The sequence below is a fragment of the Physeter macrocephalus genome, chromosome 21, assembly GCF_002837175.3.
Source record: "Physeter macrocephalus isolate SW-GA chromosome 21, ASM283717v5, whole genome shotgun sequence".
NCBI lineage: Eukaryota > Metazoa > Chordata > Mammalia > Artiodactyla > Physeteridae > Physeter > Physeter macrocephalus.
The window spans coordinates 61,790,909-61,818,117 of NC_041234.1; the positions used below are offsets into that span (position 1 = coordinate 61,790,909).

The 27,209-nt window shown below is 37.1% G+C and overlaps 1 protein-coding gene across 2 annotated transcripts in view; it reads right to left on the bottom strand.

Annotated features, from left to right (window-relative positions):
* The window catches only part of CHM (CHM Rab escort protein), a 189,027-nt gene that overhangs the window by 97,698 nt on the left and 64,120 nt on the right, over positions 1 to 27,209 (bottom strand). The window contains exons 5-8 of one of the 2 annotated variants that reach the window (XM_024129495.3): positions 21,205 to 21,592; positions 9,505 to 9,621; positions 8,865 to 8,985; positions 6,642 to 6,867 (exon numbers count right to left, since the gene is read on the bottom strand). In XM_024129495.3, coding sequence (XP_023985263.1) covers positions 6,642 to 6,867; positions 8,865 to 8,985; positions 9,505 to 9,621; positions 21,205 to 21,592 — 852 coding nt within the window. The remainder of the gene's footprint in view (positions 1 to 6,641; positions 6,868 to 8,864; positions 8,986 to 9,504; positions 9,622 to 21,204; positions 21,593 to 27,209) is intronic. The other variant, XM_055081972.1, reaches the window with a different exon arrangement.

Here is a 27,209-nt window from a genome sequence, read left to right on the forward strand (position 1 = left end):
CAATTTTGCTTTTTCTGACTTCACATGCAGTTGAAGCCATAAATAAACTCATAAAATTTTCCATCAGTATAATCTTTCATCAATTTTAAGGCTTCTCTTGGTTTTCAAATATGTTGATCCAGGTTAACAAACATCTCTTAGATTTCTGAAAATTCTCTGAATAAAAAAACTTGGTTATTACAGAACAAAATAAGCAGGTTACTTTGGTCTGAGAGATGTTTTATACTATGAGTTCTCCAAATGGAACAATACAACATTCAGTAAAGTGTATGTTTTGATCTTGGACTTTGGACTAAAGAAGTTATTTTTTTAAAGCAGAGGAAAAAAGACAAAATATAAAATAACTTACACTTTATATTAAAAAACAAATTCCATGGTATGACAAAATCATAGTAGCATCTATGTGGCCCATTTGGGGCATCATTCTTTCTGCCATTACTGATTGAATGTATCAAATGGGAGATTCCCTTTCCTGTTGTTCCATGCTATTCCTATAATCTTGAGCAAGTTACTTATATGTTTTGGACTTTTGGTGTTCTTTCATTCTATTTTTTAAAAAGCTCTAAGTTAGGGGCTTCCCTGGTGGCGCAGTGGTTGCGAGTCCGCCTGCCGATGCAGGGGATGCGGGTTCGTGCCCCGGTCTGGGAGGATCCCACATGCCGCGGAGCGGCTGGGCCCGTGAGCCATGGCCGCTGAGCCTGCGCGTCCAGAGCCTGTGCTCCGCAACGGGAGAGGCCACAACAGTGAGAGGCCCGCGTACTGCAAAAAAAAAAATAAAATAAAAATTAAAAAAAAAAAAGAAAAAAAAAGCTCTAAGTTAATCAATGTGTGTTCCACAATTTCCTGAGGTAGATCATGCATCTATTCAATTTTCTATATACAATACTCAGGGAAATGATATCTGAATGCGAATACCTGGTACAAAATATTCGGTGGTGATCTTACACACACACACGCACACACACACACACACACGCACTTTATATTACATGTTAAAAGTAAAACATACTCATTCTGTATGTTTTAACAATCCCACTACATTAAAGGAAAAAAAGGAAATAAAATGTAGGCTGAAATCTGAAGAATGGAAGGCTGAATTACCTAGTAAACTATTAGTTAAATTCTCTCTCTTTACAAAAAACAAGTAACAATCTCCGGGCAGTCTAAGTCTATTTATATATTAAAAAAAAATGTAGAGTTTGTTTGCTCCCTCAGGTCCATTTCATAGGTTATGAAAACATGACACAGTATATGAAACCCATTCTGAACTAGAAAGTAGTTCTAAAGGCTACCATGTTACCAACCACACAGAAAACAGAAACAAATTAGTTGGTTAGGGCTTAAAAAGAACTTCTGTTTGGAAGATATAGTGTGAGAGTTTAAAAACCTATATACTGCATACATATCCTGCCCAGTGTGCCAGAAAAAATATTAACCAACTAATATACAGTAGGGGAAATTCTATGGCTTGCTAGACTAGACAAATATATAGGTTTCAATGACTTTCTTCCAGTATGGTCCAATTTATGTATCTTGACATATCAATGGGTAGTAGGTAGTACAATAAATAAGCTTCATTTTCTTTGCTGAAAAAAAACCCTACCTATTTAAATTGATAAAAACCTCAAAGGGTGTTCATTCATGAAAGTTATCTCCAGTAGTTAAAATGTTACACTGTTTATGCAGAATTCATTTAGAATGCAAGGATATGACTTACAAAAGTATTTGAATCCTTCACATAAATATGCATGCATGCCATTTATAACAGTAGCCTTGATGAGAACACACTGTAGCTGGCTGTGAGAAATGCTTAAGAGGGTTATATTAAAACAGAATATAAAACGGTGGTTAGAAATCACAGAACAGGTGATACCTAATTCTGATAACCTGGTGATAAAAAGTGTAGACTATGATGTATAGATGGTGGTAGTGTTAGTACTTTAGGATATAAACAGAACAATATTTATATGAAATTATAAAGTATTATGCAGGGAATCAAATATAAAATTAAAAGTTAATATCCTTAGGCCAAGTAAATGCATTTTATTATAAATGCATTTTATTATAATTTATAAACACACAGATTCATATATATAATATATAGGAAGAACTCAGAGTTGCCTTAATTACCAAAGAAACACCCAAAAGTTTAATATACTACTTCAAACATAACAGTCTTTTGTTGTTGCCTTTAATATCTATCTACACATATACATATACATTTAATTATATCATTCCCTGAAATTTCAATTCACTTCAAATTGGAGAGAGCGAGATATAATTTTTATAACAAACATTAAATATGAACCACACACAAAATTCTGAGATAGGCTTGCAGAGGATAAAAAGATACAGAAGGCTGATAAAACCTCAGCCTTAAGAAGGTTACAGTCATCTTTGGTGAAAAATATTTCTTTTGTCTAGAATTCAACACATAAGGGTGTCATTCAAATTTTTTATCAGTACAGGACAAACAAATGAAACTTTTAAATGTTGTTTCCCTTAAAAACAACAAATAAACAAACATTAAATATATATTTACAAATATATGAATTAGGAAAGGAAATAAATGGATTTTGTGAAAAAATAAGAATGAGGTTAAATATTCCATTTTCATAAAGTGCTGGTAAGGAAGCCAGTGAGCTTCTGCTCACTCCCCAGTGACCTGTTCATTCTGTCCCTATTCCTTACCCTAAAGTTCTGTAGGAGTAAGTGGCAAGTGGGAACATGAGAGAAAGTAGTGTAGCTCCCTTTGAATCGAGCAAAGCCACAGGAAGAGGAAAAGAATGATTAAGAAACCCATAGAACTCCCCTATTAGTTTCAATTGATGGGAGGACCTCTGGTCCTGGGGGACATGACACTGCCCATTCATCCCTAGTTTGACAATAGGTGGAGGAGGAAGAACTTGTCTGGAATTACACAGACCTATCTTTCAGAATTAAGTTACTTTCAAATTTATAACATTCTTACCACCATTCATAAAGTCACATATTGGACTAGATACTGTGAAGGGACCTCCTATTACTAACAAAAGACTATTTCTTACATTAATCATAATTTTTATTGCACTGCTGAGAGTGAAGGAAATAAGAGAAATGTCCATAGGAAATCCACAACCCCAAACACACATATGCACAGTACAAACCCTGAGCTAAACTCAAAGATTTGAGCAACAAACACTGCAATTAAAAAAAAAAAAGTTGTGTTGCCTGTATCAGTGTGGGAGCTGTATCTGGGGTTTCTTTATTAAGCAAGGACCCTCTGAAGGGAGTTAGAATGGTCCCAAGTCTTAGTGCCTTCTGGCTGAAGGAAAACACAAATAATTCTTGAAGGAAAGCATTCTTAATTTGGGCCCCCAGATTTCCACAGATTAAAATCAATCAAATACAAACTCTCAGTCAAAAATAAGCATGGCACAAGGAAATAAATCATTAACATAAATCAGCAGAAACAACACATGGCAGAATATAAAATATCTGTATATGAAAGAAATTACCAAGCAAAAGAGACTATCAAACAATAACAAGGAAGATTTGGGGGGAAAAAGCAGAACTTCTAAAAATGAACGATAAAAATATTGGAGTTAAAAAAAAGGGTTAAATTGCAGATTAGTTACAGGTGAAGAGAATTAATAAACTGGAAAACAGACCTTTATTAGGTACCCAGAATGTAGCTGCAAGGACAAGGAAATAGAAAATATGAAAGAGAGATTAAAAAACATGGAAGAGAGAATGCTAAGTTCTAAAACATACCTATTTGTGGTTCCAAAAAGGTGAAAATAAGAGATAATGGATGAAAACAACATTTGCAAGATACTGACTGATAATTTTCTAAAATAATAAATGACAATTCACAGATAGAGGAACTTGCAATGTAATTGTTTGAACCATATGGAATTGTAGGTCAAAATGTTTTAATATTGTTAATTTCATATGGTTTGACCTATACCAAGCTAGATAAATACAAAGGAACCAATACCTAAATTCACTGTAGTGAAAATGCAGAACACTGTAGACAAAATATCTTAAAAACAGCCTGAGAAAAAAGAGATATCACTTATAAACAAATGACAATTAGGCTGACAACAAACATCTCAACAACAAAAATGGAACCCAAACGACAGTGGAATAAAATTTTAATGTACTGAGAGAAAAGAACTGCCAACGTAGAAATGTTTACCTAACAAATATTCACTCAAGAAAAAAAGGCAAAAAAAAAAAGTTATTTTCATATGCACACAAACTAGAAAGCATTAACTGCCCAGAGCATAAACTAGAGGAACTTTTAAAATTATATACTTCAGAAGGAAGGAACAGACTCCTGTTAACTGCACTTACACTACTTGGTAAAAGATAGAAATTGTTAGATGGAATTAAAAATATGTAATAATATGCTATTTAGAGCTCTAAATATAGTTGAAAAATAAAGGGATGGAGAAAGATATAACAGGCAAGTATTAAAAAGTTGGAGTAGCTCTTTGATATTAGACAAACTAGACTTTAAGAAAAAAATGTATTATTAGGGATGGAGAAAGTCAGCAGACTATGCAAAACATTAAATTCATCAGGAAGATTAAACAATTATAAATTTATATGATCTTAATAAATTGCCTCAAAATAAATATCAGGTAAAAATTGATAGAATTACAGGGAGAAACTGACCAATCAAAAATCATAATGGGAGATTTCAAAATACGTCACTCTATTATTGACAGATCAAAGAAAAAACACTTCAATAAAAATAAAGTTTGAAAATGACCACTCGAAGCTTGACTTATAAGACTTCAAGAGCAATAATTAGAGAGCCCTGTACCAAACAACTAGATAAACACGTTCTTCTTGAGCACATGTGGAAAAATTATAAAAATTGATGACATACTAAGTTATAAAGTTCAAAGAATTAGTACCATAAAAACATTTTTTCTATACACAGTAGAATTAAATGAGATGGTAAGAGCAGAAGAATCAACCAGATTAGCTATTTTAAAATACATAACTCATGGGTCAATGAAGAAATCACAATGGAAATTAAGATAATTAGGATTAAAAGATAATGAAAATAATATATAATAATTGTGTAAGATTCAAAACAATTGCTAGAACTTTACCATATTAATGCTTATAGTAGAAAATTAAAAAGGTGACTATTTAACTCATTAGGTTTCAGCCTAAGAATATGCAAGGGCAGGGGAGGGGAGGGATGAGTTGAACAAAACCCAAAGAAAGCAAAATAAAGGATAATAAAGACCAGAAATTAATGAACTAGGACAAAGAGAATCAAAAAACCCAAAAGTTGATTCTTTCAAAACATAATAAAGAGGGGCTTCCCTGGTGGCGCAGTGGTTGAGAGTCCGCCTGCCGATGCAGGGGATACGGGTTCGTGCCCCGGTACGGGAAGATCCCACATTCCGTGGAGCGGCTGGGCCCGTGAGCCATGGCCGCTGAGCCTGTGCGTCCGGGAGCCTGTGCTCCGCAATGGAAGAGGCCACAATAGTGAAAGGCCCGCTTACCGCAAAACAAAAAACAAACAAAAGAAACAAAAACAAAAAACAAACAAACAAACAAACAAAAACATAATAAAGAGATTGAGAAACTTGTCCAAGGTTACATGGCTAATAAATAGAGGAGCAAGGATTTAAATCTAGGCAGTCTGTTTCCATAGTCCAGGTTCTTAACTACTATGCTCTACTACCCCCAAAAGTGCTAAGTATAAAAGAAAAGATTGCTATATTTGACTACATTAATCTTAATGACCTCCACGCATCATAAATACCATAAGGCAAGATACAAGCAACACATTTAACTGAGAAAAGATAAGTATTCAGAATATATAAAAACACCTACAAATCAATAAGAAAAAGACAACAACCCAACAGACAAATGGGTAAAAGACATGAACAAGCATTTCCCGAAAGAGAAAACATGAATAGCCAATAATCACATGAGAAGACGCTCAGCCTCGTTAGTAATCCAGGAAATGTAAAATAAAAATACAATGTGATGATACTTTATATGAATTAGACTGACAAAAATTAAAAAGTCTGATAACACCAAATGTTGGCAAAGATGTAGAGCTATGAGAATTCTTATATACTGCTGGGGGAGGTAAACTGGTATAACTCTCTGGAGAAACAACTGGGCACTATCTTGTATGAACCTTCATATATCCCATGACTCAGTAATTCCACTCCTAGATATGTATGCTAGAGAAAATCTTGAACTTGTATACTCTGAAACATACACAGGATGTTAATAACAACAAAAAACTGGAAAAACTCTGTGTCCATCAACAGAAAAATGGAATAGTAACTTGTGGTATATTCAAAATGGAATACTATGTAGCAATGAAAATAAGTTTAACTATAACCACACACAACAAGGATGATGCTTTGAAACATAATACTGAGTGGAAAATGGAATTTACAGTATGATTCTATTTTATAAAGTTCAAAAACAGGCCAGACTGATTATATCATTTAGGTAAGTAGGTAGGCAGGAAAACAGATTATAAAAGAGTAGAATAACAAAGTATATGTTTGCATATACTAAATCTTGACTAAATCTCATTTTTGTCTTTCTATTTTTCATCTGTTATTCAAGTATCAGTTTAAAAGAGATAAGAAAACCAATGCCTGTCTTACCTGCAGAAACACTGAGGGAGTTCTCCTTGGCCATATAAAGGAAACAAAAATGGAGTGTTGCCATACCGCCCAAGACAGTGAAGAAAGTTTTTGGTAGCTTTGAGACCATCTATAGTACTGCTGGCTGTCTCTGATGTCATTGCAATTGAATGTAGGACAAAATATTGGAGGTTGGGGGTCAATTTCTGAGTTTTTAAATATTCAGAAAATGTAATTTCCTCATAGGCTATGAAAAGAAAGATGAAAATTTATCAATTAAAATCAAAACCAAACTTCCATTTAAAACCATTGCACAAAAATGAGATCAGGTCTGTTTAAAACACTTGGCAAAGGACACAGGTGGTAATATTATTACATTTTAGACAGAGACCATTGATTGTGGGGGGACAAAAAAAAAACTAGAAACAATCTCACTATCCTAATTGGACTGATGATACAATTTTTAAGCTTTAAATGATGATTCCTTGTTTAGTATTTTATGAATTTAAAAAATTAGAAAAGTATTAAATAATTCATTAACATCACAACAGGTTTCCACAGTTGGCAATAATCTTACTTTATTATCATTAAAACTGCAGAATAATGCCAATAATTATACTTTGAAATATTAAATATGACAAATGGCAATTTTTTTGGTGAAAACGATAGAGTAATACTTGAATTTTTTGAATTGCTATTTCTTCCTAAAACTACGAACAATGAACTATGACTAAAAAGTAATGAAAATAATTTCTGTATGTCTAGTGGAATCAGTCTTACTGCCTTATAATCACACCTCAAAACATAAGGATCCCCTAAATACTATTCCTTTAAGCCAAGAACAGAAAAAATGTAATTGGACTGTTAGTGGTAGACAAAAACTTTATAGAAATAATATAAACAAAAATTATAACAATTTCCTAAGAGAATATACGTTTATACTACTGTGGAGAACAATCTGGCAGTATCTAATGGACTTGAAGCTTTAAGAACAAGTGCTAGGCTTTTAATATTCCATCGAATATAAAAAAAAAACAACTGCTGTATTTCTCATTGTAACTTTTTTGTCAGTATATTCCTATTTTGGATAACTCTTCCAGTTCAATGCACTTTAAGTGTAAAGCTCTGATATTAAAGTGGTCTATTCAGGGCTTCCCTGGTGGCGCAGTGGTGGCGCGTCCGCCTGCCGATGCAGGGGAGCCAGGTTCGCGCCCCGGTCTGGGAGGATCCCACACGCCGCGGAGCGGCTGGGCCCGTGAGCCATGGCCGCTGAGCCTGCGTGTCCGGAGCCTGTGCTCCGCAACGGGAGAGGCCGCAGCAGAGGGAGGCCTGCATACCACAAAAAAAAAAAAAAAATAAAAATAAAAAATAAAGTGGTCTATTCAACTTTCAACACACTCTGAAGTAACAGGTCCCAGATCACACAGTGACATGGGTCAAAGCCAAGACTAGAAACCATCCATGTCTTCGCCTAGTCCAGGGATTTCCCACCCCATACTATCTAGCTTGTTTTTAAGCAATCAAAATAAATAATTCAACATTCCAAGCAAAAGTGATCCTGGAAAAATGAAAAAACATACAGATTTTTTAATGACTGAGAAAAAAATTAATGGATGGGGGTGCGGGAGAGTAACATATACGCACCGCTATATGTAAAATAGATAAACAACAAGGACCTACTGTATAGCACAGGGAAATATATTCAATATCTTGCAATAAACTATAACAGAAAAGAATATGAAAAAGAATATATATATAATATAAATATAACTGAATCACTTTGCTGTACTCCTGAAACTAACATAACATTGTAAATTAACTATACTTCAATTTAAAAAAATGATTAAAAAATTAATGGATAATGAAAAGGGAGTATCATCTGTGAAGAACCAGTTGACAGCAGTGTTTAATTAACAAGAATAAAAATGAACACCCAGCACAGAATTGCTGTCATGATGAAAATGTTCTATAGCTGCACTGTAGCCATAGTAGCCACTAGCCATGTGTGGCCACTGAGCACTTGAAGTGTGGCTAGTGAGACTGAGGAACAAATTTTAAATTTTATTTTATTTTAATTAATTTAAATTTAAATAGCTACATTTTGCTAGAGGCTAACCTATTGGACAGTGCAAACTAGAAATATTTTAAAAGCATAGCAAGTGGCTCACTAAATCAGAGCAAGCATATTAAAATAATAAGAAATCTCAAATAATGTAAGAAAATAAATTTAATGAAAAACAATACCTTTATATTCATCAGGATGTTCCTCATACTCCATACAAAATGTGAGAAACTTCATTAGCATTCGCTTTTCTACCATAGTAAGTTGTTTGCTATTAAAGACATCTGCTCTGGAGCAAGGAACCTGAAAAACATGAATTTAAAAGTTAAGAAACTGCTTCCTAGTGATACAAGTATTCCAAATGACATTTTCTTTCCCTTTAAGTATAACAAGATTATTATTTCCTTTCTAATCAGGCTGTTTCATGTTACTTTCCATCAGTTCTTATGGCATCTCTGTTGACTTCAGAGCTAATTAACTTGTGAGCTCTCTTACTTAATCCTGCCAAGTTGCTCTTTATGCCATTAAAAGGTCACCAGCATGTCACCCCTAACTGGGAACAAATGACAGCTCAAATCTAGCAATGCTGTCTGAAATTAACACTTTCTCAACACCAACATCAAGCTGCAGAATAAATCATGAGAAAATTAACATTAGACATTTTAATTGGCAATCTCTTACTATTTACAGTTGTTAATCACCATGCAGGATTGGATTATGCTGCTTTACCAGGAAAATAACAATCTTATTTGCTTATCCTTCCCAAATAAAACACAGTAACTCAAAATCATACCCAGTTACAATACTTGCTCAGCACAGTACCTGTTCCACTCTTCCTTCTCGAAAAGCAAGAATCCTGGTAATATTTTTAAACTCTGCATATCGACTAACATTAGATTTGATTAGAAGATCAATTAGCAATCCTCGAGAATACAACAGCTGTACAAAGAAAATATTTTAGAGAATGAAATAAAAGGTGAAATAGTGGAAAAACTGATAAACACTAAGTAAAGATATATAATTTTGTTATATTTTAAATTATTTGTAAAAAGAATTATACCTATTAATATTATAATACATAACACAATTTATTATAGGTTCACCACTGATTATCTGAAATTCAAAATTAAAAAAATTCTGGAATCCAAAGTTTTTTCATAACTGACCCAAACTGATACAAGGCTCTTCCATCCGCTTGTCCCAGTTAATGTGAAAAGTCATACATCTCACTGCAGAAATATTAATATGTTTAATTATAGAGTGACTCTTCAGATCCTGCTAAGAATGTTACATCATATATAAAATATCAGCCAGCATATATACTGTATTACTTTCTAAAATATATATTTTTTAATTCAAATAACAACACCCCAGGCCCCAAGGGTTTTGGATAAAAGACTACAGCTTTACATAAGGCCAGGTGGTTATTAAGAAGAAACCAACCTGCTGGACCTCCTCATAAACTAAACAAGAAAAAGACTGGCTACGCATGTCCACCCAAAGAGTCAAATTATACAGTCTCTGTAATCCTAGCATTCTAGATTTATATGATATGTCTTTCTCAAGAAGTGAGGATGATGGTTATTGCTAGCAAGCATGTGAGACTAAATTAATCTTTCAATATATCTCATAACCAGCTTCAGAGAGACAAAAACAATTTCAACAGTATTATCTAGCATGTTTTGAATTTAACCAAATGGATAAATGCAACAGATTTCACTACTTCCTATACTGAGATACCTTTAAGTATCTATAACTCAATAAATATTAAAAATGTAAATATTACATCTGAAATAAGGGGGAAAAAGAAAAAAACAGCTTAACTACAAAAAAAAGGAAATTTAAATAATCAATCAAAACCATTAGTTTAGGGGGGGACCTTCAAGATGGCAGAGGAGTAAGAAGCGGAGATCACCTTCCTCCCCAAAACTACAACAGAAATACATCTACATGTGGAACAGCTCCTACAGAACACCTCTGAATGCTGGCAGAAGACCTCAGATCTCCCAAGAGGCAAGAAAATCCCCATGTATCTGGGTAGGGGAAAAGAAAGAAGAAAAAACAGACACAAAAGAATAGGGACGGGACCTGCACTTCTGGGAGGGAGCTGTGAAGGAGGAAAAGCTTCCACACACTACGAAGCCCCTTCACTGGTGGAGATGCGGGGTGGGCAGTGGGGAAGCTTCAGAGTCACGGAGGAGAGCACAGCAACAGGGGTGCAGAGGGCAAAGTGGAGAGATTCCCGCACAGAGGATCAGTGCCGACCAGCACTCACCAGCCCAAGAGGCTTGTCTGCTCACCGGCCTGGGCGGGCGGGGGCTGGGAGCTGAGGCTCGGGTTCAGGGAGAGGACTGGGGTTGGCTGCATGAACACTGCCTGAAGGGGGCTAGTGCGCCACAGCTAGCCGGGAAGGAGTCTGGGAAAGACTCTGGACCTGCCTAAGAGACAAGAGACCATTGTTTCAGGGAGCACGAGGAGAGGGGATTCCTTCCCTGTCTGCCCACAGAAAGCAGAGCACTGCTTAAACGAGCTCCAGAGATGGGCATGAGCTGCGGCTACAAGCTCGGACACAAGAGATGAGCACGAAATGCTAACACTGCTGCTGCAGCCACCAAAAATCCTGTGTGCAAGCACAGGTCACTATCCACATGCCGCCGCACCGCCCCGCGAGCCTGTGCAGCCCACCACTGCCAGGGTCCTGTGATCCAGGGACAAGCCCCCCTGCCCCACTCCGGCAGAACACAGGGCACACCTCAGGCTGCTGCAACCTCACTCTGGCCTCTGCTGCAGCAGGTTCATCCTGCATTCCAATTAAAACTACCTTACCCCTCCCTCCCTGCGGTCTGAGTGAGACAGAGGCCCCTAATGAGCCGATGCTTTAACCCGGTCATGTCTGGGTGGGAACAGAAGCCTGAGGGCAACCTACACGAAGTGGTGAGGCCAAAACCAAAGCTGAACCCCAGGAGCTGTACAAACGAAGAAGAGAAAGAGAATTTTCTCCTTGCAGACTCAGGAGCAGCAGATTAAATGCCCACAATCAACTTGAGGTACCCTGCATCTGTGGAATACCTGAAAAGACAAGGAATCAACCCAAATCTGAGGCGGTGGACTTTGGGAGAACTGCAAACTTGGGATTTGCTGTCTGCAATTGACTTGTTTCTGATTTTTATGTTTACCTTAGTATAGGTTTTAGCACTTGTAATCATTCATGGATTTGTTTAATAGTTTGGTTGCTCTCTTCTTTCTTCTTATTACTTTAAATATTTTGTTAATTTTAATAATTCTTTTATTTCAATAATTTTATTTTATTAATTTTTTTTCTTTCTTTTTTTCTCCCTTTTCTACTGAGCTGTGTGGCTGACAGGGTCTTGGTGCTCTGTCCTGGTGTCAGGTCTGAGCCTCTGAGGTGGGAGAGCCGAGTTCAGGACACTGGACTACCAGAGACATCTAGGCTCCCCATAATATCAATCAGCAAGAGCACTCCCAGAGATCTCCATCTCAATGCTAAGACCCAGCTCCACCCAACGGCCAGCAAGATCCAGTTCTGGACACCGCATGCCAAACAACTAGGAAGAAATGAACACAACACCACACGTTAGAAGAGAGGCTGCCTAAAATCATACTAAGTTCAAAGACACCCCAAAACACACCACTGAATGCAGCCCAGCCCAGCAGAAAGAATAGATCCAGCCCCACCCATCAGAACACAGGCACCAGTCTCCTCCACCAGGAAGCCTACACAAGCCATTGAACCAACCTTACCCACTGGGGGCAGACACCAAAAAAAACAGGAACTACAAACCTGCAGCCTACAAAAAGGAGAACCCAAACACAGTAAGTTAAGCAAAATGGAAAGACAGAGAAATATGCAGCAAATGAAGGAGCAAGGTAAAAACCCACCAGACCAAACAAAGGAAGAGGAAATAGGCAGTCTACCTGAAAAAGAATTCAGAATAATGATAGTAAAGATGATCCAAAATCATGGAAACAGAATGGAAAAAATACAAGAAACATTTAAAAAGGTACTAGAAGAACTAAAGAGCAAACGGTCAATGATGAACAACACAATAAATGAAATTAAACATTCTCTAGAAGGAATCAATAGCAGAATAACTGACAGACAAAAACAGATAAGTGACCTGGAAGATAAACTAGTGGAAATAACTACCACAGAGCAGAATAAAGAAAAAAGAATGAAAAGAACTGAGGACAGTCTCAGAGACTTCTGGGACAACATTAAATGCACCAACATTCGATCACAGGGGTCTCAGAAGAAGAAGAGAAAAAGAAATGGACTGAGAAAATATTTGAAGAGATCATAGCAGAAAACTTACTTATATGGGAAAGGAAATAGTCAAACAAATTCAGGAAGCACAGAGAGTCCCATACAGGATAAATCCAAGGAGAAACATGCAAAGACACGTATTAATCAAACTATCAAAAATTAAATACAAATAAAACATATTAAAAGCAACAAGGCAAGAGCAACAAATAACATACAAGGGAATCCCCATAAGCTTAACAGCTGATCTTTCATCAGAAACTCTGCAAGCCAGAAGGGAGTGGTAGGACATATTTAAAGTGATGAAAAGGAGAAACCTACAACCAAGATTACTTGACCCAGCACGGATCTCATTCAGATTCGATGGAGAAATTAAAAACTTTACAGACAAGCAAAAGCTAAGACAATTCAGCACCATCAACCCAGCTTTACAACAAACGCTAAAGGAACTTCTCTAGGCAGGAAACACAACAGAAGGCAAAGACCTACAAAAACAAACCCAAAACAATTAAGAAAATGGTAATAGGAACACACATATCGATAATTACCTTAAATATAAATGGATTAAATGCTCCCACCAAAAGACACAGACTGGCTGAATGGATACAAACACAAGACCCAGAAATATGCTGGCTACAAGAGACCCACTTCAGACCTAGGGACACATACAGACTGAAAGTGAGGGGATGGAAAAAGATATTCCACGCAAATGGAAATCAAAAGAATGCTGGAGTAGTAATTCTCATATCACACAAAATGGACTTTAAAATAAAGACTATTACAAGAGCCAAAGAAGGATACTACAGAATGATCAAGGGATCAATCCAAGAAGATATAACAATGGTAAATACTTATGCACCCAACATAGGAGCACCTCAATAAATAAGGCAAATGCTAACGGGCATAAAAGGGGAAATCAACAGTAACCCAAATAGCAGGGGACTTTGACATCCCACTTTCACCAATGGACAGATCATCCAAAATGAAAAATAAGGAAACACAAGCTTTAAATGATACATTAGACAAGATGGACTTAATTTACATTTATAGAACATTCCAGCAAAAAACAACAGAATACACCTTCTTCTCAAGTGCTCATGGAACATTCTCGAGGACAGATCATATCTGGGGTCACATAGGAAGCCTTGGTAAATTTAAGATAATGGAAATTGTATCAAGTATCTCTTGTGATGACAATGCTATGAGACTAGATATCAATTACAGGAAAACACTTTAAAAAATACAAACACATGGAGGCTGAACAATATGCTACTAAATAACCCAGAAATCACTGAAGAAATAAAAAAATACCTAGAAACAAATGACAATGAAAACATGATGACCCAAAACCTATGGGATGCAGCAAAAGCAGTTCTAAGAGGAAAGTTTATAGCAATACAATCCTACCTCAAGAAACAAGAAACATCTCAAATAAACAACCTAAACTTATACCTAAAGCAATTAGAGAAAGAAGAACAAAAAATCCCCAAAGTTAGCAGAAGGAAAGAAATCATAAAGATCAGATCAGAAATAAATGAAAAAGAAATGAAGGAAACAATAACAAAGATCAATAAAACTAAAAGTTGGTACTTTCAGAAGAAAAATTAATAAACCATTAGCCAGAGTCATCAAGAGAAAACAAAGAAGACTCAAATCAACAGAATTAGAAATGAAAAAGGAGAAGTAACAACTGACCCTGCTGAAATACAAAGAATCATGAGGGATTACTACAAGCAACTCTATGCCAATAAAATGGACAACCTGGAAGAAATGGACAAATTCTTAGGAATGCACAACCTTCCGAGACTGTACCAGGAAGAAATAGAAAATATAAACAGAGCAATCACAAGCACTGAAATTGAAACTGTGATTAAAAATCTTCCAACAGGGCTTCCCTGGTGGTGCAGTGGTTGAGAGTCCGCCTGCCGATGCAGGGGATACAGGTTCGTGCCCCGGTCTGGGAGGATCCCACATGCCGCGGAGCGGCTGGGCCCGTGAGCCATGGCCGCTCAGCCTGCGCGTCCGGAGCCTGTGCGTCCGGAGCCTGTGCTCCGCAACGGGAGAGGCCACAGCAGTGAGAGGCCCGTGTACCGCAAAAAAAAAAAAAAAAAAAAAAAAAAATCTTCCAACAAACAAAAGCCCAGGACGAGTTGGCTTCACAGGCGAATTCTATCAAACATTTAGAGAAGAGCTAACACCTATCCTTCTCAAACTCTTCCAAAATATAGCAGAAGGAGGAACACTTCTAAACTCATTCTATGAGGCCATCATCACCCAGACACCAAAACCAGACAAAGATTTCACAAAAAAAGAAAACTACAGACCAAAATCACTGATGAACATAGATGCAAAAATCCTCAACAAAATACTAGCACACAGAATCCAACAGCACATTAAAAGGACCATACACCATGATCAAGTGGGGTTTAACCCAGGAATGAAAGTATTCTTCAATATACGCAAATCGAGCAATGTGATACACCATATTAACAAATTGATGGAGAAAAACCATGATCATCTCAATAGATGCAGAAAAAACTTTCGACAAAATTCAACACCCATTTATGATAAAAACTCTCCAGAAAATAGGCATAGAGGGAACTTACCTCAACATATTAAAGGCCATATATGACAAAGCCACAGCCCACATCATCCTCAATGGTGAAAAACTGAAACCATTTCCACTAAGATCAGGAACCAGACAAGCTTGCCCACTCTCACCACTATTATTCAACATAGTTTTGGAAGTTTTAGCCACAGCAATCAGAGAAGAAAAAGAAATAAAAGGAATCCAAATTGGAAAAGAAGAAGTAAGCTGTCACTGTTTGCAGAAGACATGATACTACACATAGAGAATCCTAAAGATGCTACCAGAAAACTATAGAGCTAATCAATGAATTTGGTAAAGTAGCAGAATACAAAATTAATGCACAGAAATCTCTTGCATTCCAATATGCTAATGATAAAAAACGTGAAAGAGAAATTAAGGAAACACTCCCATATACCATTGCAACAAAAGAATAAAATACCGAGAAATAAACCTCCATAAGGAGACAAAAACCTTTATGCAGAAAACTATAGGACACTGATGAAAGAAATTAAAAATGATACAAACAGATGGAGAGATATACCATGTTCTTGGATTGGAAGAATCAACATTGTGAAAATGACTATACTACCCAAAGCAATCTACAGGTTCAATGCAATCCCCATCAAACTACCAATGGCATTTTTCACAGAATTAGAACAAAAAATTTCACAATTTGTATAGAAACACAAAAGACCCCAAATAGCCAAAGCAATCTTGAGAAAGAAAAATGGAGCTGGAGGAATCAGGCTCCTGGATTTCAGACTATACTACAAAGCTACAGTCATCAAGACAGTATGGTACTGGCAAAAACAGAAATATACATCAATGGAACAGGATAGAAAGCCCAGAGATAAGCCCACGCACCTATAGTCAACTTACCTTTGAAAAAGGAGGCAAGAATATATAATGGAGAAAAGATAGCCTCTGCAATAAGTGGTGCTGGGAAAACTTGACAGCTACATGTAATAGAATGAAATTAGAACACTTTCTAACACCATACACAAAAATAAACTCAAAATGGTTTACAGACCTAAATGTAAGGCCAGACACTATCAAACTCTTAGAGGAAAACTTAGGCAGGACACTCTTTGACATTAATCACAGCAAGATCCTTTTTGACCCACCTCCTAGAGAAATCGAAATAAAAACAAAAATAAACAAATGGGACCTAAAGAATCTTAAAAGCTTATGCACAGCAAAGGATACCATAAACAAAACCAAAAGACAACCCTCAGAATGGGAGAAAATATTTGCAAATGAAGCAACTGACAAAGGATTAATCCCCAAAGTATATAAGCAGCATATGCAGCTCAATATCAAAAAAAGAAACAGCCCAATCCAAAAATGGGCAGAAGATTTAAATAGAAAATTCTCCACAGAAGATATACAGATTGCCAACAAACACATGAAGGGATGCTCAACATCACTGATCATTAGAGAAATGCTAATCAAAACTACAATGAGGTATCATCTCACACTGGTCAGAATGGCCATCATCAAAAAATCTACGACAAATAAATGCTGGAGAGGGTGTGGAGAAAAGGGAACCCTCTTGCACTGTTGGTGGGAATGTAAATTGATCCAGCCACTATGGAGAACAGTATGGAGGTTCTGAGGGTGGGAGAGAGGGAGACGCAAGAGGGAAGAGATATGGGAACATATGTATATGTATAACTGATTCACTTTGTTGTAAAGCAGAAACTAACACACCATCGTAAAGCAATTATACTCCAATAAAGATGTTAAAAAAATCCATATCAATAAAACTGAAAAAAATGGAAAAAAAAACCTAAAAATAGAACTACTATATGACCCAGCAATTCCACTACTGGGCATATACCCTGAGAAAATCATAATTCAAAGAGAGTCATGCAGCACTATTTACAATAGCTAGGACATGGAAGCAACCTAGGTGTCCATCGACAGATGAATGGATAAAGAAGATGTGGCACATATATACAATGGAATATTACTCAGCCATAAAAAGAAAGAAATTGTGTTATTTGTAGTGAGGTGGATGGACCTAGAGTCTGTCATACAGAGTGAAGTAAGTCAGAGAGAGAAAAATAAACACCGTATGCTCACACATATATATGGAATGTAAAAAAAAAAAGAAAAAGAAAAAGAAAAACAATGGTTCTGATGAACCTAGGGGCAGGACAGGAATAAATATACAGACATAGAAAATGAACTTGAGGACACAGGGAGGGGAAAGGGTAAGCTCGGACAAAGTGACAGAGTAGCAATGACATATATACACTACCAAATGTAAAATAGATAGCTAGTGGGAAGCAGCTACATAGCACAGGGAGATCAGCTCTGTGCTCTGTGACCACCTAGAGGGGTGGGACAGGGAGGGTCGAGGGAGACACAAAAGGGAAGGTATATGGGGATATATGTATACATATAGCTGATTCACTTTGTTATGCAGCAGAAACTAACACAACACTGTAAAGCAATTATACTCCAATAAAGATGTTAAAAAAAAAAAAACTATACAGAGCATAACCAGCCTAAAAAAACCCAAACCAAAACAAAACAAAAAAACATTAGTCTGAGTATGCAAGAGGTTCAGTACAGACGTTCTATAAATCAGTATCAGTTAGGTAAAATTTTTTAAACTATTATAATAGTCTAACATTGTGCTGAAGAAACAAAATTGACACCGCTTTTAAAAAAATCAATTACCCTGACTAAATACGGCATGTTACTTCATTACCTTCAGCCTAATACACTACACAACTGATATAGCTCATGCTTTTAAGAATATATTGCCAAGTCTTAATTCTATAATTATAATTTAAAAATTACTTCAAATACCTTATTTGTTTAAAAACACAAATACTCAAGATTCAATGATCCCTCAGTATCATAATAATTTCACAAATATTAATATATCAAACACAGAATGTATTTTAAGATCTAATAAACCTTACGATTTAATGCCAGCTTTAAAAATAAAGCATTTAAGATACCACTGAAGAGTGAAAACACATTTCAATAAAAACTACATCACCTTTTGTCTGAAGCTTAGAAATGATTATGTACCATATTTAAACCTAAGCTTCTTTTCCATCATTATGTAAGTGACCTACCATAGCAATTTCACAGTGGTGAGAGGCTAAAGAACACTTCAGTTTCATTATAATAATGGCAACTAAATTAAATAATTAACTCTTGCTTCACTTGGCATGTTGGTTTCATAATTATTAAGGATATGGATTTTCTTAGAAATGAGTTTTATTTGTAAGAACTTCATTTTTGATCATCTTCTCTATAAGTCTAAGCAGTATAGTACTATATTTTATTTAACTAACCTACCCTGAGCTATAAGATTTCTTTTTAAAAGGCTGTATACAGGGATGAGTTTCGTAAACTGTAAAGCACCACAATACTTGTCAGTTTTATCATGATGACTCTGAAATGGAATGCATGTAGAAACGTCAAATAGTTTGGCGATATTAAATTGGACTTTAGGAAAGAGGTAGGGCTTCAGATAGATATTTGTCAATCACCCTACACTCAGATGTAATAACTGCAATTATTACAACATATGGAATTTCCCAGGAGTAACTGATTGACCCAATATCATGGAATATACTGCTTTCCACACAGTAAGTACTCAATAAATGTTCATTAAATGACTGACTTTTAAAAAATGATAATAAACCTCTTGTATTGCTATGGTTATACATTCTTTAGCTACCCCTGCTTTTGTAGGATGAGTACAGTAAATCATTATTAGTTATTTTTTAAACATGTGAACCCATGAAACCTATGCAGGACAAATACAACTGCCTTAACTCCTCTAGACGTGTTTGGTTTTAATTTACCCTAAGAGAACCACTATTATTAACTGTTCAAACTCGTGAAAATACCCAGAAATCTCCTTCAGTCTCCTCAAATATCTCAGCATCTAATTAAACTCTCTCCCCCTGCACCACATCCAGCACACATTTTCTTATACAAGTGAATCATTTCCTACAATAATTCCAAAAATTCTAACAGCACTTCTTCTACCATTTCCCTTTGTAAGATTTATACTATATTTCAGCTAACATAAAGGTTAGAGACGTTTATGAAGTAGTCTTGATTCTTTTTTTTTTTTTTTTTTTTTTGTGGTATGCGGGCCTCCCTCTGCCGTGGCCTCTCCCGTTGCGGAGCACAGGCTCCGGACGCGCAGGCCCAGCGGCCATGGCCCACGGGCCCAGCCGCTCTGCGGCATGTGGGATCCTCCCAGACCAGGGCGCGAACCCGGTTCCCCTGCATCGGCAGGCGGACGCGCAACCACCGCGCCACCAGGGAAGCCCTGAAGTAGTCTTGATTCTTAACCACCATTTATATCACTGTTTCTTTCAGTTAAGCATTCCAAATTCCAAGTAACTAATTCAAAATGAAAATTTCAGAACAAAACCTATTTGTTACTTGACTACTTCAGTGTTTTGTCTTGTTTATTGTTTTTTTAAATTCTTTCCTGCTCATGAGAATAGGAAGACTATTAGTGAGCTATGATTAAACTTCCACCCAGAAATTAATAGCCAAGGTAACATGGAAAGAATGCTAGATTTCAAAGGATGGCAGGATCAAAGTAGGTGGAATAGACGGTACAGAAATATGAGGTAGGACCAAGGCAGTAGCCAACTCAGACCAAGGCAGAATCAGACACAGAGAGCTATGTCAGAAAGAAACTATGAGTAGTAAAAAGTTATTCGTACTTTCAGGCATCAGGTTCAAAGAGATCAGCAGTATGAGGATGTGTGATTGGATCAGCAAAATGTGAGGAGCATTAGTCCCTCTCTTTATAACCAGGAACTTCAGGAGAGCACATTAAATAGAAAAGCCTAGTTTTGAGGCAAGTCTGATGTTATTCACCACCCTCTCCTACGTCTTTTCAATGTCTCGTTTGCCCTCAACTTACGGTATTTGGTCTGTTTCTTTCTACTTTCACCCAGCCCTATACTGTAACCCTTTAAGGCCATTACCTTTGATGTTACTGGTTTTCTATTCTTTGGCACAAAAATTAGCCTTGCTTCCTATAAACCCAGTACAACACTATACCCTCCTAAGACTCAGGGACCTCTTCTGAAGTCATACTGACCTAACATTAGAGGTAAAGATAGAAAAATAACTGAAGTAAGTAGCATTCTTCCCAATATCCCTGCCCCCACTATTATTAAATTATCCTCCAAAGTCCTCACACCTGAACCGATAATTTTTAAAAATACATTGGTTTTTTCAAAATGTTCATCATCATACAGATGTTAAAATAGTTACTATATAAATAAGGGCTAAACAAAAGTTCATTTAATAGATTGACTATAAATAACATGGATCTGTAATTAGGGTCATTAGACTTTTTTCTTGGTATAATTCACAGTGCCCATGCAGTAGGAGAATATTAGGGTGGAATACATGTTCCAATACAGAAGTATCCTTGATATAGTACTGAGCATTCTTAATGTGTATTTAACTATGTTTAAAGAATATTTTAATGGAACTATAAACTTCAGATACTATCTCTTTATAAAGTAAATGTTCTACATTTCAGAAAATAAAATTATTAAAATTGGGTTTATGGACCTGGATGCTATTTTCAATCAATTAAAATTTAGTATTGTTCTATGAAAAGATGGATAAAACTGGTACTTACCTTTGATACCAAATCAATATTAAATCTCCTGCCTTCTTTAATAATTTGCGAGTAAGTAATCCTATTTTTCTTTGGTTGCTCTGCGGTGTCTTCGGCCATAGGCACATTTTCACTTGTTTCCTTTTCTGAAGTTGAGGGCACACAAGTTTTATCATCACAATGGATTTCTTTCTCCCCTGTCGCTTCAAAATCATTTACTTCTAGGGCACTCTCGGGATCACTGCTTGGAGTTTGTTCTGTGGGTATTTCACAGCTTGCAGTACTTAATGACTGATCTTCTGCAGGCAGGCAGGCAGAATGTGCAGCTTCTGTGGAGTTTGCAGATGTCACAGAAGCATGATTTTTCTGCAGTGCACCAGCTTCTTCGACATCTTCATGCAAATCCTGACTAATGAGAAATTATAATAATAATCCACACCAGGCTTTTGATAATTATACTTGGCTACCTTTTTGTATTATTTTAACTTTCAATGGCAATTTTTATTTCTTTACCTCATTTATCTTGGATGTTTTGCTTTATGTGACACACACGTTAAACATTCATCTGTTAAGGTGTCAATACAATATGAAACATACTTAAGATTTGAAAAATATAAAGATTTCAGGGTTTAGCAGGCCATGCTGTGTGTGTGTGTGTATTTTTTTTCTTTTTGGTGAAAAGCAGATTCTTATTTTTTTATTTAATTTTTATTTTATATTAGGGTATAGTTGATTTACAATATTGCATTAGTTTCAGGTGTACAGCAAAGTGATTCAGTTATACATATACATATATCCATTCTTTTTCAGATTTTTTCCCATATAGGTTATTACAGAATATTGAGTTCCCTGTGCTATACAGTAGGTCCTTGTTGATTACCTATTTTATATATACTAGTGTGTATTTGTTAATCACATGTATATTTTTGAGAATTTAAGGCAGACAGGGGAATTGCATTTTAGAAACAAATCAACACAGTGCTTACAAGTACATCCTTCAGAATAAACAGATTGAGGTTCAAAGCCTCACCCTAGGACTAGATAATTATGTGAATGTAGACAAGTTGTTTATCCTCTCTGACCTAAATTATCCATCTATAACATAGGGATAATACCACCTACCTCACAAGGTTGTTTTGGAGATTAAATGAAGTATCACATGCAAAGAACCCGACACAGTGCCTGGCACACAGTAAATGCTCAACAGTGGTAATTACTGTTGAGCAAAGATTATTATTCAAAGATTATTACTGTGGTGTGACAGAGCTAGAAAAAAACTGCTGTGAAAGCGTAAGTTGGCTTATCACAATGTGGTATCAAACAGGATTTTTCTGAATTCTTTCCTGCTGTATTTTGATTTATTGTTAGTGTCTATTACTTTACTGGAAGTGCCACTTCCAAAGTTACTACTAGAGTTAACATTCTCAGTCCATTATTGCCTTGATTGACACAACAGGCTCCCGTTCGGTGTGCCTGCATCATGTATCTCTCCATGACGTTTTACCTCCACAGAACCTACGTTTTCACTGAGTTGCCCTACTGTTCAACACTAAAAATGCCTTGTACATGACAGGCTGTGGGAAGTAAACATCTGCTAATTGATTGCTCAAGAACTAACAGCAGTTCTTTCTCATATTGAATCTCAACCCTATCCTGCAAAATCTTCCTCTTCCAGTCTCTAAACCAAATCACCTTCTTTATCAACTATCTTCTTTGTCTCATCTCTCCTACTTTCTGAAATGGCATCTCTAACTCCTAATTCATCAACTCAAATCTCTATGATTTGGCCAATGTTAATTGCTTCTTCTGGGCTATTCTTCCCACTTCCTGTAATATCACAATTCCCTCATACCCAAACATAATCACATACTTCACCAATCGACACATTTTAAGAAAAAATTTAAATTTCACTTCCAAGAAGTCTTCCTTAACCCAACCACACTCATCATTCTGTTACTCCATGCCCCACAGTACACACATGCAGTTTACCTTGCATTTATTTATCAGTTCCTTTTTAATAGCCTTTTGGCTGTCCCATATATACTTTATCTTCAACCAGACTTTAATTTCCTTGAGGGAAGACCCTAACATCTTGTCTTGAGTGCCCCTCAAAACACTTACTGCACTGCTCTATAGATGTGGTATTTAATAAACATGTGATGAATAAATGGTTTATACATGCAAAAATGGAAGTATATATATTTATATAAAAATTCATAAATACATATTTATAAATATATATATTTAAATATGAAGCAAACATTTGTATTATAGAAAATACAAAAAACTAGGCCAGGAAAAAACAATAAACTTTACATTCAAAAGTTTGTGGGGAGGAGCTTCAAGATGGCAGAAGAGTAAGATGTGGAGATCACCTTTCTCCCCAAAAATACATCAGAAATACATTTACATGTGGAACAACTCCTACAGAACACCTACTGAATGCTGGAAGAAGACCTGAGACCTCCCAAAAGGCAAGAAACTCCCCACGTAGCTGGGTAGGGCAAAAGAAAAAACAGAGACAAAAGAAAAGGGACGGTACCTGCACCAATGGGAGGGAGCTGTGAAGGAGGAAAGGTTTCCACACACTAGGAAGCCCCTTTGCGGGTGGAGACTGCTGGTGGCACAGGGGGAGAGCTTCGGAGCCATGGAAGAAAGCGCAGCAACAGGGGTGCGGAGGGCAAAGCGGAGAGATTCCCGCACAGAGGATCGGTGCCAAACAGCACTCACCAGGCCAAGAGGCTTGTCTGCTCACCCACAGGGTCAGGCGAGGGCTGGGAAATGAGGCTCGGGCTTCGGAGGTCGGAGGTCGGATCACAGGGAGAGGATTGGGGCTGGCTGCGCGAACACAGCCTGAAGGGGGCTAGTGCGCCACGGCTAACTGGGAGGGAATCCGGGAAAAGTCTGGAGCTGCCGAAGAGACAAGAGACTTTTTCTTGCCTCTTTGTTTCCTGGTGCGCGAGGAGAGGGGATTAAGAGAGCCACTTAAAGGAGCTCCAGAGATGGGTGTGAGCCGCGGCTATCAGCGCGGACCCCAGAGACGGGCATGAGATGCTAAAGCTGCCTCTGCAGCCACCAAGAAGGCTGTGTGCGAGCAGAGGTCACTATCCACACCTCACCTCCCGGGAGCCAGGGCAGCCCACCACTGCCAGGGTCCCGTGATCCAGGGACAACTTCCCTGGGAGAACACACGACGCGCCTCAGGCTGGTGCAACGTCATGCAGGCATCTGCCGCCACAGGCTTGCCCTGCACTCCGTACCCCTCCCTCCCCCCGGCCTGAATGAGCCAGAGCCCCCTAATCAGCTGCTCCTTTAACCCCAACCTGTCTGAGCGAAGAACAGACGCCCACAGGAGACCTACACTCAGAGGCAGGTCCAAATCTAAAGCTGAACCCCAGGAGCTGTGCGAACAAAGAAGAGAAAGGAAAATTTCTCCCAGCAGCGTCAGGAACAGCAGATTAAATCTCCACAATCAACGTGATGTACCCTGCAACTGTAGAATACCTGAATAGACAACGAATCATCCAAAATTGAGGAGGTGGACTTTGGGAGCAACTATATAATTTTTTTCCTTTTTTCTCTTCTTGTGAGTGTGTATGTGTATGCATCTGTGTGTGATCTTTGTCTGTATAGCTTGTCTTTTACCATTTGTCCTAGGGTTCTGTCTGTCCGTTTTTTGCTTTGTTTTGTTTTGCTTTAGGATAGTTTTTAGCACTTGTTATCATTGGTGGATTTGTTTTTTGGTTTGGTTGCTCTCTTCATTCTTTCTTTCCTTTTTTTTAATTACTTAATTTTTTTTTAATAATTATTTTTTATTTTAATAACTTTATATTTTATTGTACTTTATTTTATTTTATCTTATTCTTTCTTCTTTCTTTTTTTTTCTCCCTTTTATTCTGAGCCGTGTGGATGACAGACTCTTGATACTCCAGCCAGGCATCAGGGCTGTGCCTCTGAGGTGGGAGAGACAAGTTCAGGACACTGGTCCACAAGAGACCTCCCAACTAAACATAATAACAAATGGAGAAAATCTCCCAGAGACCTACATCTCAACGCCAAGCCAGCTCCATTCAACGATCAGGAAGCTCCAGGGCTGAACACCCTATGCCAAACAACTAGCAAGACAGGAACACAACCCCACCCATTAGCAGAGAGGCTGCCTAAAATCATAATAAGGTCACAGACACCCCAAAACCCACCACCAGACGTAGACCTGCCCACCAGAAAGACAGGATCCACAATCCTCCACCAGAATACAGACACCAGTCCCTTCCACCAGGAAGTCTACACAACCCACTGAACCAACCTTAGCCACTGGGGACAGACACCAAAAACAACAAGAACTATGAACCTGCAGCCTGTGAAAAGGAGACCCCAAACACAGTAAGATAAGCAAAATGAGAAGACAGAAAAACACACAGAAGATGAAGGAGCAAGGTAAAAACCCACCAGAACTAGCAAATGAAGAGGAAATAGGCAGTCTACCTGAAAAAGAATTCAGAATAATGATAGCAAAGATGATCCAAAAGTCTTGGAAATAGAATGGAAAAAATACAAGAAACGTTTAACAAGGAACTAGAAGAACTAAATAGGAAAAAAAACAGTGATGAACAACACAACAAATGAAACTAAAAATTCCCTAGAAGGGATCAATAGCAAAATAAATAAGGCAGAAGAATGGATAAGTGACCTGGAAGATAAAAGAGTGGAAATAACTACTGCAGAGCAGAACAAAGAAAAAAGAATGAAAAGAATTGAGGACAGTCTCACAGACCTGTGGGACAACATTAAACTCACCAACTTTCGAATTACAGGGGTCCCAGAAGAAGAAGAGAAAAAGAAACGCACTGAGAAAATATTTGAAGAGATTATAGTTGAAAACTTCCCTAATATGGGAAAGGAAATAGTTACTCAAGCCCAGGAAGCACAGAGAGTCCCATAAAGGATAAATCCAAGGAGAAATATGCCAAGACACATATTACTCAAACTATCAAAAATTAAATACAAAGAAAAAATATTAAAAGCAGCAAAGGAAAAACAATAAATAACACACAAGGGAATCCCCATGAGGTTAACAGCTGATCTTTCAGTAGAAACTCTGCAAGCCAGAAGGGAGTGGCAGGACATATTTAAACTGATGAAGGAGAAAAAATTACAACCATGATTACTCTAGCCGGCAAGGATCTCATTCAGATCTGATGGAGAAATTAAAACCTTTACAGACCAGCAAAAGATAAGAGAATTCAGTACTACCAAACCAGCTTTACAACAAATGCTAAAGGAACTTCTCAAGGCAGGAAACACAAGGAAAAGACCAACAATAACAAACCCAAAACAATTAAGAAAATGGCAATAGGAACATACATATCGATAATTACCTTAAATGTAAATGGATTAAATGCTCCCACCAAAAGACACAGACTGGCTGAATGGATACAAAAACAAGACCCATATATATGCTGTCTACAAGAGACCCACTTCAGACCTAGGGACACATACAGACTGAAAGTGAGGGGATGGAAAAAGATATTCCATGCAAATGGAAATCAGAAGAAAGCTGGAGTAGCAATTCTCATATCAGACAAAACAGACTTTAAAAAAAAGACTATTACAAGACACAAAGAAGGAAACTACATAATGATCAAGGGTGCAACCCAAGAAGAAGATATAACAATTGTAAATATTTATGCACCCAACATAGGAGCACCTCAATACATAAGGCAAATACTAACAGCCATAAAAGGGGAAAACGACAGTAACACAATCATAGTAGGGGACTTTAACACCCCACTTTCACCAATGGACAGATCATCCAAAATGAAAATAAATAAGGAAACACAAGCTTTAAATGATACATTACACAAGATGGACTTAATGGATATTTATAGGACATCCCATCCAAAAACAACAGAATACACATTTTTCTCAAGTGCTCATGGAACATTCTACAGGATAGATCATATCTTGGGTCACAAATCTAGCCTTGGTAAATTTAAGAAAATTGAAATTATATCAAGTATCTTTTC